Raw genomic sequence first — 16,626 nt, 5'->3', positions numbered from 1 at the left:
ACCATTGTCATTAATATATCCTGACAGCTGCCTCCTCCCCTCCTCTCAGTGCACCTGTTTGTTCCTAAATATATGGCACCATGTGAGATTCTTTACATGCCTACTTATTGTTAGAGGTCTTATTTAACTACACACAGGGAACAGTCTGGTATTGTATGAGTCTTAGTTCCCTACACTTTGTTTTTTATGTCTCTTTTTCATTCTTATTGCTTAAATATCAACTGACACAGCCAAGCATGGTGTGTTACTGTAACATTTTTCTCCAAATAACTTTAAAATCTTTCAAATCAAGCTTGAACTTTGCTCCAAAATCACTGTATCAATATTAGTATAGGTATTGAAGTCACCAAGAAATCGCCGCACCAACCACTGAACGGCTCTCTGTCAGTGTGCCACACAAATCTCAGTCATTATCCTATCAAAATCACAGTATTTCTGACCACAAATAAAACCCTTTAAAAACAACCAGCCACACAATATTTCATTGAGAGGATACATGCCTTCAACACCTAAAAACCTAAAAAAAAAAAAAAAAAAAAAAAAAAGTACACACTCATCTGGTACTAAAACAGTTTCCAGTTCCCATCTTTCGTTAAATGTGATTAGAAGCGGTTTTACCCGGATTAGGTCCACTTCTGCAGCAAACCTACATCAGTCCTCGTCTCCCACGAACGCCTCGTCTGTTCTGTGTCTCCTAAGTTCAACTTATGCCCAACAAGCTCATGAGCTCTGCTGGATAAATCCAACATGATGTTTTAAATTGACAATAATTCAAACTCCTTTGCCAAACACTGATCCACTGACATCATATCTAATTCGGATGGTGTATTTCTCCTTAAGCCACATAACAAGGCACAATGCCAGGTGGATGGAAGGTATCACTTTTCCAAACAAGACTAGTAAGAGTTGCTGGGTAGGACGGCTCATTTACTGAATCATAGAAGCATCAACAACCTCTATCCGGAGGTTTTAGTGTCAGCGACAGATCTCAGCCTACTGTTTGATATCCTCTCTAAATGAAGTTAGAAAAAATCACCATGATTAGTTTCCAAGCAGCTTAACTCTTGGATTACTTTTCTGGTTCTCATCCAGTCCCCTCAAAATTATTGGTGCGATCCTAAACAGCTGACAGAACTTTTTCTGCATCAGATAACAGAGGAACCGCTCAGTGGCTCAACTGAAGTTATTATACAGCAGCATCACCACGGTCTAAAAAGAGTACACAGTGCCTGAACCCACAGAAGACCGTGACAAAAATAGAAAATCAGTACACCAATTTCAACTCAAGGTTGTTGTTTTTTTTGTTGTTGTTTTTTGGATGTCATAAAAACATCATCTGTTGCTTACTAGAGTCTAAAATGATTTAAATACAACCTTGGACGAATAACACACGACATGTTATACTATGTGAATATTAACAAATCTAAGCCAAAATACAAATGTAAAGTCTTGCTGCTTCTGTAGGAATCAAGAGGGTAAGCAGCAGCAATTGTAATAAAAAGAAAATAACCATGTAGACCAGCTGTTGTATTAACACAATAGGAGAAAAGCAGTGATCTTAAAGGAGCAGCTGTTGCTGTCTATCAGTCCAGAAAGGCTTATAAGCCCAAGTCCATCACTCTACAGTGAGCTGTGCAGAAATGAACCTCAGTGTACTTAAACATAGAGGAGTGGAAAGAGGAATGGACAATTCCTGCACAATGATGTGAGAGACCGATTAAAAAGTCATAAAGAAAATCATGACTTCAGGTTTCTGCTACTGAACTGGGTTCAACTTTGATTTTTACACGCTGCTTAATCATTTTTGATTAGCTTTGTTTAAATAATCAGTGACATTGTGTCATTATTTATTAATTATTTATCTGAGGTTTAATTAAATTATTGTACAACCTGGTGAGGACCTTTTAAACCTATGCAAGCGGGTGTATTTTGCTTTGTTTGTTCCACTTTTTTCTATTTCTAATTATATCTGTCATTTTGAAATTTGATACCAGCGACATGTCTCTAAAGAGATGAGGTAGGGGCATTAGGGCGCATAACATGGGTAACTTACACATCAATGAAAGGCCCATTGATACCCTGTCATATGTAATACATCTCTATTAGGTGGTGCAGGTATTATAAAATGAAATGTATGAGATGGGAGGTGTTACCTTTACTTACTGTTTCTGCATCAAGAACAAATGTGAATATATTTTATCTTTAAAAATACAGCAATCACCATCCTCAGTTCCCAGGAATGCTTTTAAAACAAGATATTATAGATCACAGTTTTTAACTTGCTGCAATCAAAATCAGCACAGCTTGCCAATTTCAGCTGTTAATATGTTGTTTTTGCACCAAGATTTAAATGATTTGCAAATCACTTTGTTCATTTTAGTAACATTTTGTAACTTTTTGCACATCTCCTTGATAAGGGATTATAAAGAGCTGCAGTGTGAAAATCTTTGCGTTATAATAGTGTGCTGAAGTGTGAGGGTCACCCAACAAAAATAACAAATGAGCGAAGAAAAAGTACCAATCAGAGCTGAAGTGAAAAATATCAATAGCATTTAATCACCAAAGATATAAACATTTAAATATCCATTTTGTAATGTGGCTGACAAAATCTTTACAAAGTTAAGCCTTCGTCTTCTGCTGACTGCTTCACGTTGTCTGTACAAAAATGAGGTGGCGCAGGAGACTGGCACAAAGAGAGAAAACTGTCCCAAGTAAACAACAACGTCGGCAAAATGAAAAGCAAAGTTACAGCAAAAAACATGGACATTCTTGTTGTTTGACAAATTAAAGGACACAGACGTACGGGATATAACGATAACTTTGTCTTATTTCGCTCTTCGTCTTGTAAACTGCACCTTGTGCCTGCGCAACCTCCAAACATATTCACTTCCTTTCTGATCAACGCAAATATCATTCACGATGCTCAAATAAACAAACGAATGAACAAATAAATTTACATTGAAATAAACAAATAAGAAACACTTAAACATATTTCATAAACAAAGCCTAATAATAAAGGGGCGTCCCCACACATGCCACAGCCTTATTTGTTATGCAGCTGTTAAATGCACGAGTCACTTCCAGTGTTTTACATCAGTTTTTGCTGAATAAACAAATAGTTCAACCAGGCAGTATGCTGCTCATAAATCTTAACTGCTCTGTGCTTTAACTTCCTGCAAAAGGCTTAAACTACAAACGCTAAGTCACTGTAGGCTTCACTGAAGTCAAACTTTCAGCTTCGTTCCTTTACAGGCAGCAAAGAGCTCAGCGACCTTCACTTTACCCAAAATATCCACATTGGGGCACAATCGCGCCACCGTCCCCGACAGAGCTGAAGATCCAGATGCAGACAGGAATGTAAAATATCCATCAGACTATGTACAAATTCAAAATATCATGCAAATAAATACCAGTAAATTTAAAACGAAACTACAACACTGACCTCAACAGCAAGAATATATTGTACTGTAGGGTACAAAGAGTTCCACAAAAGTTCTTTCCTCAAAGTACAACAGTGTTGTTTCAAAGACGCAAAATGACCTAAAGGAAATACTGCAGGTCTCAGAGGAACAGCTGTTTCCTGTTTTGGGTCTTCTTTTGAAAGCAGCATTTTTTTTATTTTTATTTTTTGAGGTTTTCAATCAATGTTGAGCTTGAATCTGCTTCTCCAGGTCCCCACCATGCTTGGGTACAGCAGAGATGCACAACAGTAGGTATACTGTATATTAACATTCACTCATTTCAGTCAGTCACAACTGAAAAGTTTCCAACAGGCATCAAATATAGAATATAGTGTGGTGCAGATGGGACAAAGTAGAAATCCATGTAAATGGACAGTGTCTGTGCCCGGCTGGACCACAGTGTGGAGACCAGACGACACACGCCAGAAGGGCGGCCCGGTTTGTTGGTGTAGATTTGACAAACGTGTCCACGAGAAGGCAGGAAAGGAGGCAGACTCTTCTGTTGTGCACTTTCACGACTGCGCTCCTCTAAAAATATTTTCCTTTAAAAGTTCTATGGGAGCATATTTTTGTTTTTTTCACATTCCCTGACCGGAAAGTCCTCTCAAAGCTGAACCACGGCAACCCTTGAAATTCAAGTGCGTCTTTCACATGGCCTGCACGGTGAATTTCCACATCTACGATGCGAATGTTCCTGACATCTAAAATGACGAGTGCAACAAGGCACTGCGGGGTGGAACACCAGGCAGACGAAGAGAGAAAATGCATTTTTACAAACATTATTTTAAAAAAACAAAACACATTTTTAAAAAATACCCCTTAACTCTGCAACCAGATCAAATGATTACAGAAAAAGACGTACAAGAATGAATCACTGCGGAAAAACGGATTTCTTCATTTAATCATGCATGCAGCGAGCGCTCATGAATCACACGTAGCACCAGTTTTAGGCTCCTGTCTTTCACTTTCTTCAAAAGAAATCAAAATATGTTCTTTCTACTGGTGCTACCCGGGGGATGTTAGAGCTTCACTAAGCAGAGTGTGACTGTGCAGTGTTTGACAGCTGAAAGTTGCTTCCTCATTCATCTGCTGAAGGGAGGAGAGGGGGGGGGGGGCTTTTCTATGAAGTTACCTTTGATCTGAGTGTAACAAGAGTACAGATTTTGGCATCAAAACTAATTTGAAAACCAACTATGCAGCAATACAAACTTGAAATCTCCTGTGCGCACACACTGAGAGTCGACTTAAGAACAACAAATATGTTGATAGATATTAGATTTAATCTGAAGTAGGAAATTTCTCTTTTTTTATCTAATCAAATGCAAGAAATGATTCCAAAAACAGCATTTTGTACATGTTTAAGTGTTGGAAGGGGGATCTTTAGTGTAATAAACACCTGTCAAAATTACAAAACAGTGCTACATTTCTTGCTATTGTTGTCAAAAATCTTAGTGCATGATAACACCGAAATGTTCTGCCGCAGTAAGTCATTCAGTGATCAGCGACACGTCAGGGGTATCTCGACAGAAGGTCAGAAAGCGCAGAAGAACATATTCATAACACTGAAAGCTTTTCAGAAGCTACATTCCCCATACAGAAGCATACATAAGTGCATAAATTCAGACTTGACAAACATTGGCAATACAAGAAAAAGGGACAAAGAACTTCCCATCAATCAACTAACTGACGTGTATGTTTAAAAACATGTTGGCAATATGCTGACTTCTGCAAGGCTTGTGCTAATAGACTACGCTGTTAACACTGCACGTTACACCGCAAGTATCCGATGATCACAGCACTTAAATATTGGAGTCCACAAAGGATGCACTAATAGCTCACAAAGTCAGTTACTGTTTGACAATTTAGTTTGTGTTGTTTAATTTCACATCATCTGACGACATCGTACTTGACTGGAAGCACTTCAAGATCATACCGAGCATCTGTGGAGGCGTTCGGAGAAAAAACGCAAACCTCAGCTTTAACGATTCAGTCAAACAAGCAAACCACACAGATGCTTCTTTGTTGATGTGTCATGCTGGCTTTTCACATCTCTGTTCTCATTTAGTTTTGAAAAAAAATATCTTATGGGAAAAAAAAGATATTTTTATCTAAATCCTGTCAGACGTGTGCCTAAATTTAATGACATTAGAGGGTAAGGATACTTGATAGAGAAGTCTTTCGGGGTCCTGTCATGCATGACCCAATTTTTAGTACTAAAACTGGCTCGGCAAAGATCAGAACTGGATCAAAAGACACTGAAGTGAATGTGGGTTGAAGGCCCAGATCTACCGTCGTGTGAAAAACAGTTGTAAGTGCAGCGCCTCCTGATCTGTATGTGCAAAGACATCTGCTGGGACCGAACGAGCAAATACAAACAGGTGCAAGGGATTCATTTCAAGCCAACAACAGCATGGGTGCCACAAATAACATCTGAGCAGCCTACAGGTGGGAGTCTTCAAGTCACCCAGCAGCAGATTCAGCTTTTTCATTAAAATTTTCAAGGCAGTGATTGATCTCCGTCTATCCGCCATTAAATACCTTAGTTTGCCCTTTATCTGAACCGTTAACAACACTGTGACACTGTATGGTTGAAAAGTCATATACATTTTAATATATTCAGCTGATCAGTAACGTTAAGTACTGAAAGCTCTAAAAACTCTTGGTACTGTCCTTATTTAACTGTTACTCGTCTGTTAAGCCAATCAGAGCTCCTCAGAATAAAAGGTGATGGTGCGTACAGCCTCGTTCGTTCAGTGGTAGAAAGTAATAATTATGTATTTTACACTACCTGTAAATACAGTGTTAGGTTTCTTGTACTTTACTAGAATTCAAAATATACCATGCATCTCAAAGGTATCCCATGGGTTTTATATACAGATATATATATATACACAGCTCTACACTCTACCGGGAGGACGAAGGCTACGAGCTAGCATAAACTGTACAGTGCTGTGAAAAAGTATTTTCCTCCTTTCCTGAGTCCTTTCTCAAAGATAACCCAAGTAAATACAGATGCACTTTATAAATTATAATTGCATTTACTAAGCAAAAAAAAAAAAGCTATAGGAACCTAGGTGGCCCTATGTGAAAAAGCTAAATCATGAAGTAACTGTGTTTAACCACATCTAGGAAGTTCAGGGAGTAATGTAATAATATGATACACTGTTCTGCTGCCACATTAGATTCTAGACAGTGAAACACAGTCAAACAAACGTGATCAACAATCTTCTACTGCTGGGTGGCTTTGGTCGTCTCCCTGACTTTTTGCCGTGGCTAAGCCTTTATGCAATAAATAAATAAAAATGTAAAGATGCTGTCTCAGTTTAAATAGCATGCACACGCAACGCATTATAATCATATGTTTTGCACTCAAGCCCCGAAACACCAAGAAATGCATTAGCAATAAGGCAAAAGACACTATGAGCTGATCCAGGGGTTTCTTTCCAAGCACTGTTCTCTGTGAGCTGTTTGTAGTTCAAAAAAGAAGAATTTTACAGTTGCTGTTTGATCTACTCTTCAGTAGATCCGAGCCTTAACCTACAGAGATCAAAAATGTCAGAGCGTTTGCATGTGTGAGAGATGAAAGAGAGGCAGAGTGAGCTGAATGAAGAGGAGGACTCCTATGGAGGACTGCAGGGAATGACCTCGTCCACACTCTGACGTGTTTTCCTGCAAAGAGAGTAAAAAGTGAATCCTTTTGTTCTCCACAACTAATGACCCTGGAGTCTTACAGAAAGAAAATGTGTCTTAATCCTCCTGACCATGCAATGGAACAACACCACAGTATGTTTTTCAGGGGTGTCCAACCCTAATATTTAGAGAAATTAATTAAAGTAATTCAGTTTTACAAAAATAATTTATTTTAGCCTTAGCCAAGGGCTGTGGGAGCATTAGGACTTTAGTTTAGGACATTAGGATAGGATATTAGGACATTAGTTCACTTACTATGCAAAAGCAACTGAATGGAAGAGCCACACATTGTTTTTCTTACTGCTGAATTTTCAACTTTAATCACTATCTAATATACCTCCTTAGTAGCAGGTCTCTGTATTTTTTCAAATAGTTGTCACTGGATAGTAGTTTAATTGGTTATTCTTGATAATTATTGTTTGTGTGACGTTACAAATATTTTTTTTCTCAGAATTTCCTATCACATGCTCAGGACTAAGACACAAAATGATTCCTTTGAATAATAACAGCACAGGCACTTACTAAGGCACTGTAGTCAAAGCAGGAAGTCGGGCCTTTACGATATCGTGTATTGTTCAATACTTCACACGGATTTTCCTCCTGAACTGTTGGTTGTTGGTTATGGCGGTAACAGCAAACATAAAAACATATCTTCTACCTCTACAAAAATGAAAATGTCAGAAGTGTTCGACAGCAGAAAGGATACACTCTGTTCTGACCTGGGTCAGTGTCTCAATCTCACACGACTGGCAGAGCAGTTTCTCGGCGACCACAAAAAGCAGGTTTGTGTTTTCGATCCTCTTTGCATGGAACAGTCTGTAGGAGACAGTGACAAGTATTTGGCCAGCTCCATATGGACAGCACAGGGCTGCGAGCTCATAAACACTGCAAGCTGATTTTGCTGATTCTGTAGAAAACTCACCTGGAACAGTTTCCACAGTCCTGCAGCATATTGTAGGAGTTTGTGGTGTTTGTGAAGTAGAACTGGCTTTGGATGGTCACACAGCTGCTTTCTTTAGTCTCAAAGCCTTCGATGAGGACATCAGCTAAAGAAACAAAAGCATGTTCAAAATCAGCTCATAACATAATGACATTATTTAGTTGCAGTTGAACACTTACTTAATGATGAGGGGAAAATAACAAAGTAAGAATACAGTGAAATTCCTGAAAGTTTACTATTCATCCAACGTGTGTTTCCTTTCTTACTGTGTACCACATAAAACAATAAGGAATACATCAGTTCACATGCATGTCACCTTGATAGAGCCAGCTGTTATAGGCCAGTCCATAAAGAAGCTGCTGAAACACAGACCTGACAAAGACGTTAAAGAAAGAAAACATCGTTCAATAACAGTAAACTCAGAGCTATATTAAAACAGCTCAAAATAACCGTGCAGGAGCTGTCGAACACAAAAAATATAAAATCACTTTCATGTACACAGCAAAGACTGTTTTAAAAAGACATAAAGTGAAGTAGATTTCATCTGATTTGCTGCAAATAAAGTCTCACCATGCCATTGTTGATGTCCACCACGCCAAGCTCAAGACATCAGCAATGGACGGCTGGAGAGACAGAGAAAATTAAGAAATGAAGGCAAACGTCTCAGACTGTCTAATCATTCAGAGTTTGACGGCCTGATGTTGTGTCTTACCACAAAAACACCTCTCGGTGCTGCGCCAGTGTGGCTGCTGCTGACCGGCTCACATGCAGACTGGTACTGGAAAGACTGCCGTCGAGTGAAGATCGAATTGTTGTAGAGGGCATACATCAGGGGAGTGTCCACATCGCCAAAGAAAAGACCAATCTGAGATTTTTTTTAAAAAGAAGGACAATAAGACAGTTACAGGGAGCAATAAAAACGTGAGAATAATGGCTCAACACTGAGCTCAAAATTATAGAAGCTTTGCATGATTCACAGATTTAAAAAAAATCCCAAATCACTTTATATTTCATAGTGCCAAAGTTCCTCTTTTTTTTTTTTTGATTGATGAACCCCTCAAATTCATCCATATATGTCTGAGTCTGAAACCGCTACAGGATAAAATATCCAGAGCAACAAAGACTACAGCTAGGCCTCTCCGTACATACTAAACTATACACGGTGATTACTTCATTTGGTGATACAAGGCATAAAAAGATCCAATGAGTATGTGTAGGGAAAGAGATAAACTGGTGATGCAAGTAGAAAACATCTGCTCCAAGAAATACTAAAGGTGATTTAAAATATAAATTGTTATTTTCCTGCGACCATACTACAGGTTTCTTTTATATACTGAAAGAAATAGATGATTATTGCACAAATCAAGCAGAGACTTTTTAAATCACATCTATAGAGCAAGAGGACTGCAGTTTGATCAGGTGTGTATGCTGTGTCTGTGACAAACGCACTGCTGCTCCTCACTAAAGTGGAAAGAAGTCCCTGGAAACCACTGAGCTTCCTGTTTTCCTTCATAATTTAAAATCCTGGCAATGACTGGTTTGTTACAGGAAAAGTCCCAGTAGCTCATTGCCCAGACTTTTTATCATCACTTGCAGTATGAGGTCTTTAAAACTTACTCTAAAACTTACGAAAATCCCAAATTTACATTTTCTACCTAAATCCTCATTTTCCACTGGGCTGCATCGGAGTCTTTGGTGTGCCGAGTCTTATGTCTTATGTTTGATACCCCTGCTATGGATGACATGCATCATAAAGGGTAGACACATTACAGCACACAGACATACCTTTTGGAAGTGATCTGCCTGATTGGACATAACCAGGAACCCACCATCATCAATGAGATAGCAGCCGAGTTCCTGCAGAAGACAGTGTGGGTGCAGCAGAACACAGGAAGAAAGACAAAGTTTGGTCTTACTAGAGCGAAAACAGACAGTTAAAAATCAATAAAAGATGTAATATGTGTTATTATATTCTGGACAATATTGAAATGTATTAAATAATATGGTAGAAGCATTTGTGATTGCAGTAATTTGCATTTTAAATCATGTGTGAAGGTCTCCTTAAGGCTTGGGGGCTGTAACATGAACTGTCAAGCATTCAGCTGACAGCAGTTGAAGTTACAGGCTGATTCCCAACAGTTTATAGAGAAAAAAGAGAAGAAGAAAAAATATTGTAGCTTTAAAAAAAAAAAGGTTACATTTATGGCAACAACTCATGAGTGAGCTCTTATGAGCTTTAATCACCCTCATAACCATTTACATGCAGCAGTGTGGATTATGTTAATCACGCTGGACACATTTATAAGAATTCCTTTTTTCTGTGAGTTGTCTGAAAGACAAACAAGCAGCAACAACAGTTTTCTTCTGGGCTACAAACTGTGAATGACATGAAATAAAAGGCCAGTCTATTAATCACAGTTTCATCAAGTTAATCACCACTGAGGGACCTTAGATTGGTCATTAAACTGATGGCACTGTCCTGCTGCGGCACAGTGAGAGAGTGAAATAAAGAAAAGTGCTTACATTTGTGTCCATCTCGCAATCCATCTCGCAACTTCTCAGAGGTCCACACTGCTTAACAAAATGAGACCATGTGAGATTTTTGTTTAGGTGAATTTGGTTTTAACAGGTGATTTAGACTCAGAATCTGTACCTTGTGTGACCCCTGCCGGCTGTCTGACATGTTGCTGGCCAGGATTTTGAACTTATCCACCCAAGCTTCCAAGTCCAGCTTCCCACCAACCACTGCAGGACGACATCCACAGGATCAGAGTAAAAAGGAGAACGGGACGAGAACAGGAATCACAACAAACCAAAAACCCCAATTTCATATGTATAACAGACCAGATAAAAATCTTACCTGCAGGTCTGAGCAGTTTTCCTGCTAAATTAACCTCCACAGCTGAACTAACCACAATTTCACTGGTCCCATTTTCTGCTCCAATGGGGTCATCCAAAGCTGGTGGAAATACACAGACATGAAAATAAGAAAATTGGCTGAAATGAGCCAAGATCTTGGGATTAAGATGTTGCATAAACGTTCTATGAAACACGATCAACGTATAGGTAAAGGAATCAAGTAATGACACCTGAGAGAGTTTCCATTTGAGTGATTTCCTTAAAAATGTTTTTTAAAACCTAATTCAGTGGCAGGCGGCTCGAAATAAACATCAAAGTTGAAGCAGAGAAGCAAGTTATTTAAATTAGCTTTGCACAAAGTTAGGGAACTGAGGGAGCCTTTCTCTGCTCAAATGTAACAAAATGTGCTTACCAGCATGTGTAATGCTCACTATTTTAATTATTTAAAATAGTATGAAACATAAAAAAATATAAGCTTGAAATATCAGCTGATGCCAAGCTCATGATTACCCCGACTCACCAGACAAACTATTGTTTTAGTAACGTTTACATCAGCGTCTCCTTTGAGTCAGTGAAGTCTTGCTGCTTAGTTACTCACAGGATCTGAGTGTAGATCTGAACATGTAGCCTTTGTTGTCGAGGCTCCGTCTGTAGAAATTTGAATTGAAGGGTTCAGGGTCCTCATCCCACAACTCGGCAGCTCTACAAAAACACGTGAACACAAGTCATCAAAAGTTTTCAAGTGGAAAGTTGTACGAGCTTGAATAAGTAATTACTTTTATCACTCACATGTTGGGAAAAACTCGTGTTATTCCTCCGTCTGTGGATGCAAATACAGCTAGGAAGCCATACCTGTAACATTTGTTACTTCTTCAGCTCTAGTTTTGCACTATAGTAGTTTACACAAAAAACAACAACAACAATAAAACCAAACTTACGAATTGAGGTCCTTGTTCTTCCATACACGAGAAGCAAGCTGCCCGATGATCCTAGAATCAAAAATCAGGTTGTGGATCAGGCCATGGTCACCTGCAAAATATTTTTAAAAAATGTGGTGAATATCTTATCGGTGTGTCTACAGCAGTGAGATATTTTCATTCTGTTAACGCACTCACACTCATCAGATTCAGGGGAGAGGTCAAGCATGAGAGACAGAAAGTTCTGCAAGAACTGGGTGTTGTTGTCAGAAAGCTGCAGACGCTTGCAGTATTCCCTGCGGACACGGCAGCATAAATAAGCACCTTCCTTTTACTGAAGAATGAAATCATGACAGATGAAGATAGTCACCTTGGAGCTAGAAACACGTGCCCTGATGATTCAAAGGAGCTGGGCAGCAAAGACTGCATATCTGTAACACGAAAGAAGAGAGAGTGTGAAATGCTTCTGGTTTCCTTGGATGTAAACCCGAACACCCTGCCTCCATGTACTCACACTGGAGCTGCAGCATCACATCGCTCAGATCTGCCTTGATGTAGTACTCATTGTAGAGTGGTAATACCAGACCGAGACTGCAGGTGGCAGCATCCCGACAGGATTCCAGTATGAATGGGGGATACAAAAAGATGGTGGGTCTTAGAGTGAATCAATCTGTGCCTGCAGGCCTCACTGGGCCACAGCTGGTTGTTTTTTATTCATGATTCATGACTCTGTATCCGCTCACCTGTAGTCTGTTCCATTGATAGGAGTCCAGGTGTAACCCCTGTAGACCTCATCAATGTAGCGCTGCAGAGGTAAAGAATTTCAATAAACATAAGAGGCAAAGCTAATAAGGTACAGTGATCAAAGTTTAAGCATTTTTACCTTTCAAAAACTGTGTTTGTTATTCGTCAGACTACTGCAGCCCAGCCTGGGTTGTACATTGTAAAATTAATGTTCACGTTTATGTTTCTACACACAGTCCAAGTCCACATAACAAGCTCCTTTAAGAATTTGATTAACTTAGATCACCAGACTGTCAGCAGTTTCTGCAGATAGAGTATGAAATTTGCTCAAATATACCTAATTTTTTATTAAATAAGATTTGGACCTTATATAACCTAAAACTATTGTATTATTTTAAAAACCTGTGAATTAAATATCAATACCTGCAAGACTTCAGCCGCTTATTTCAGCATGCAGGAATGGTAATATGATGTGATCGTATAGGCTAAGCAGCTTATCTTTAACATACAGTGTTTACATAAAGAACAAAAAGGCAAAAAAAGAGATAAAACATCCCCATGCCCCATACAACACAGAAATATACCAACTGTCAGATAGAGCCCCCACAACTAATAAATAAATAAACATAAAGGAAACAGCACTGAGACATCAGCAGGCATTTAAGAGAAGCAAGAGCCCAGGTTGGTACAAAAACCTCCTACTGGATAATCAGCCGTAAATAATCAACATCATAATAGGAACTTATAGACCAAAAACAGTTTTGGTTGCTTGCAAGGATAAAAAAGAGTCGGACACATTTAAGCTGGATTTTTGCTCTAAATAAAAACACTGTTGTTGGTTACAGTTCTAGGTCTATTTTTTCAAATAAAGTGATTTAAAAAACTGTGTAAGCAGTTTGTTCATAGACCCACTACACAGCACTGTAAATTTATGAGTATGAGTCATCATAACATACTGGAGATGACAGCTGACCACATGTGTTAAACTCCTCATAACTGCTGCAGTCCAAACTAAAGAGGAAATGCGTGCAGACATTCAGAAAGAGAAGTGACTTGCCTCGTCAATCGACAGTACCAGAGTTTTGATCTGCATTTCACCTGGTCTTCCATCAATCATCTGTCGGCGGATCTACACGATGGAAACACAGAGCAAAGTTTTTCTTTAAATCAGCCACAGATATGTTCTCATCGACTTTCAATGACCTACACAGACAATTTATCCTGCTGGGCAGATTCTCCTCAGGAGGAAACATGTTGATCACATAATTACTAAGTTTGAACAACAAAGAATACAACAACAGAAACGCTACATCCAGATGAACAGAATTACTTTTGGGGATTTACTTACCTGGATGATTGAGCATGCATCAACAAAACAGCTCTACTTGTTCCTCACCTCTTCTTTATTGCTGTCCTCCAACTCTGCATCCAGGAAGTCCAACGTCACAGGTTCTGGCAGATTCACAAGCTGAGAGGAGTTGAGAGAGAACGCGATATTAACACATAGCCTTATATTATTAATTATTCATCATCACTGATGCTTAAAACCCAAACCTAAAACTCCCCCACCCTCCAACTTTCTTCTTCTTAAAGCAGCTCCCCACAGAATAAATAAAGCATTTTACCAAATTAAATAGATTTGAATCACCTTTGGCTGGAGATTAGGATGAAGGAGCAGGTATCCGTTTGGATCGATGGCAAATATGTATCCGTTGGCCCCGAGCTGTGACAACCACAGAAAAAGAAGGAATAGCAGTGAAGAGCTGGTCTTCTTCGTCCATCTCAGCTTATAAATAAGAAAAATGTGACTTATGCACATACATTGTACCGCGGTGTGAGTCGCTTTATCTCATCAAGATGCACGTCGACTCCCATGACACCTAAAATCAGCTGATTCTTGTGAAAAAAACAAAACAGCAGCCATACATTTAGTCATTTAAATAAATTGTTTATATATTGTTTCTATTCAAACTAGTTGTCACACTTTAAATGATGCGCTTATTTGCTTTTCCTGATGAAGCTGGAAGCAGCAGCCAATTAGAAAACTTTAGCAGCAGAAAGTCACCTCACCCATATGTAAACATGTCCTTTCTATACAGACTGCTTCAATCACATGTAATATATTAGTAAGTATAGAAGCATCCTGATCACACTAATATTTGTTTTTGCCATACAAACATTAGTAATTGTAAATAAGTGATATTACACACTAGAGTTAAAGTCTGTATTTGTTCACTAAGACAAAAGGAGAAAATAAGTAACTCGCAAAACCATCTCATCCACCTAAGCTCAAATATAATTATCCTGTTTTGTTACCTGTGAGTTTCCGTCCATGGTGAGATTAAAAACAGGCAAAGTCCCAGTTACTACCATGCCAAGACCCTGCAGAGCGCAAAGATAAAGTCCCAAAACATTTATTAGAAATTATATGAGCTTATTGTGTATTTAATGGATTAGGTATATTTGATGAGCTCATGCCGTCTCACCAGAGCATCCTGATACACATTGGTCCACTGAACCTGCTTGGCTTCGCTGCCTGCCAGAACCATGGGGCGTCCCAGCACGTCAAGGTACTCCTGACAAAACACAGAGATACGTGACAGGACGCAGCTTGAAAACAACCGACAACATCAGGCCTCTGGGAGAAGGCTGAGCAAACAAATGAGCATAAATGTTTCTATAGGACGAGCGAGTGCTACAAAGAGAATGAGCAAACAGGGATCATCTGTATTAGAGGCACTAGACAAACCCACCTGGGTGTTAATCCTTATAGCGCAGATGGAACGGATCTCGAAATAGTAACCTGGCAAGCGACGAAGAAAAAAGACAACCAGCGAGAGAGAGAGAGAGAGATTGGAGATGTGTGAGCGGTTCTTTAAAAAAAAACACAAAAAAAACCAACAACACAGGAGTGGTGCTCATAAATATTCTAGATTTGACTGGATGATACTAGACCAGTGACTCAGCCTTTAAAATCCCACAGGTAGGAAGCTTAAAGAGCTTAAAGAAGAAAACTACTGAGCTTTAACACAGAGGTATCTATATTCATGAAATTCAGTCAAGACCATTCAATCAGCTGGAAGTCTAAAATCTCCAATGACTGATCTCTTGATGGGATGAGGACTGAGACTGTTCAGTCCTCATCGTGTCTGTGAAGGTTCTCAGTCATCCAGGTCATCGTAGTCAAAGGAGCTTGCAAAGAAAAGCGTCTGGACTTCTTTAAGTTACTTGAAGACGCTTCACCTCTCATCCGAGAAGCTTCTTCAGTTCTAAGGTCAAATGGTGGAGAGTCCCAGATATAAACCTAGTGGGAGTATCCCCCCAGCCAGAGTTTCGGGTGAAACACCCGAAACTCTGGCTGATTGGGACCCACACCCAGTTTCACACCTTGGCTCAGGCGATTAGAGGATCATCAGGGGGTCCTTTTGTCCCTCTGTGGGGGGATACTCCCACTAGGTTTATATCTGGGACTCTCCACCATTTGACCTTAGAACTGAAGAAGCTTCTCGGATGAGAGGTGAAACGTCTTCAAGTAACTTAAAGAAGTCCAGACGCTTTTCTTTGCAAGCTCCTTTGACTTCAGTCCTCATCCTTAACATTCATTGTTTCAAATTATCCCACATCCATATGTTTGTCTTTTTCATAATTCCAAACACATAAAAAAATGTATTGTGCATTTTTAAATATTCTGGTTGTCTTCCTGAAAACACAGCCTGACATATTTATTGTCTTTGCAAACTTTGCAAAGGGATTTCCTAGATTTTTAAAGAATTTGTAATGAAGGTTTGAAGGTCAAAGCAGTGAGACGCAGAGAGTTTAGCTCACAACGTTTAACGGCTAACAAAATATAACACGTGTTGCTCAGCTGATCTATTTTATAAAACCATCAATTATTCAGTCAAAACTAGCAAACCAGGAGGACACTGACAAGGCTTTTTCTCTTGGGTCAAAATATCACTCGGCGGGCATGAATTTTTCAAGGCGTTGGCAAATGCACCACATTCCCCCACGTTCT

General features: G+C 39.2%; 1 protein-coding gene across 1 annotated transcript in view; it reads right to left on the bottom strand.

Annotated features, from left to right (window-relative positions):
• Window positions 1-2,528: 2,528 nt before the first annotated feature.
• Window positions 2,529-16,626, bottom strand: part of LOC146387189 (voltage-dependent calcium channel subunit alpha-2/delta-2-like) — a 41,658-nt gene continuing 27,560 nt past the window's right edge. Inside the window, exons 14-38 of the mRNA XM_084928611.1 lie at window positions 15,365-15,414; window positions 15,098-15,187; window positions 14,928-14,993; window positions 14,433-14,507; window positions 14,260-14,334; window positions 14,008-14,079; window positions 13,669-13,740; window positions 12,611-12,672; window positions 12,382-12,458; window positions 12,238-12,298; window positions 12,066-12,163; window positions 11,889-11,979; window positions 11,740-11,802; window positions 11,549-11,652; window positions 10,952-11,050; window positions 10,745-10,836; window positions 10,615-10,662; window positions 9,877-9,948; window positions 8,804-8,956; window positions 8,662-8,714; window positions 8,408-8,463; window positions 8,074-8,197; window positions 7,858-7,967; window positions 7,674-7,756; window positions 2,529-7,130 (exon numbers count right to left, since the gene is read on the bottom strand). Coding sequence (XP_084784737.1) covers window positions 7,017-7,130; window positions 7,674-7,756; window positions 7,858-7,967; window positions 8,074-8,197; window positions 8,408-8,463; window positions 8,662-8,714; window positions 8,804-8,956; window positions 9,877-9,948; window positions 10,615-10,662; window positions 10,745-10,836; window positions 10,952-11,050; window positions 11,549-11,652; window positions 11,740-11,802; window positions 11,889-11,979; window positions 12,066-12,163; window positions 12,238-12,298; window positions 12,382-12,458; window positions 12,611-12,672; window positions 13,669-13,740; window positions 14,008-14,079; window positions 14,260-14,334; window positions 14,433-14,507; window positions 14,928-14,993; window positions 15,098-15,187; window positions 15,365-15,414 — 2,060 coding nt within the window. The 3' untranslated portion in view covers window positions 2,529-7,016. The remainder of the gene's footprint in view (window positions 7,131-7,673; window positions 7,757-7,857; window positions 7,968-8,073; window positions 8,198-8,407; window positions 8,464-8,661; window positions 8,715-8,803; window positions 8,957-9,876; window positions 9,949-10,614; window positions 10,663-10,744; window positions 10,837-10,951; window positions 11,051-11,548; window positions 11,653-11,739; window positions 11,803-11,888; window positions 11,980-12,065; window positions 12,164-12,237; window positions 12,299-12,381; window positions 12,459-12,610; window positions 12,673-13,668; window positions 13,741-14,007; window positions 14,080-14,259; window positions 14,335-14,432; window positions 14,508-14,927; window positions 14,994-15,097; window positions 15,188-15,364; window positions 15,415-16,626) is intronic.

This window comes from Perissodus microlepis, chromosome 5 (genome assembly GCF_051167445.1).
Source record: "Perissodus microlepis isolate ML-2025 ecotype Zambia chromosome 5, ASM5116744v1, whole genome shotgun sequence".
NCBI lineage: Eukaryota > Metazoa > Chordata > Actinopteri > Cichliformes > Cichlidae > Perissodus > Perissodus microlepis.
Note: the sequence above shows the minus strand (reverse complement) of the source record. Positions and strands in the feature narration are given on the sequence as shown.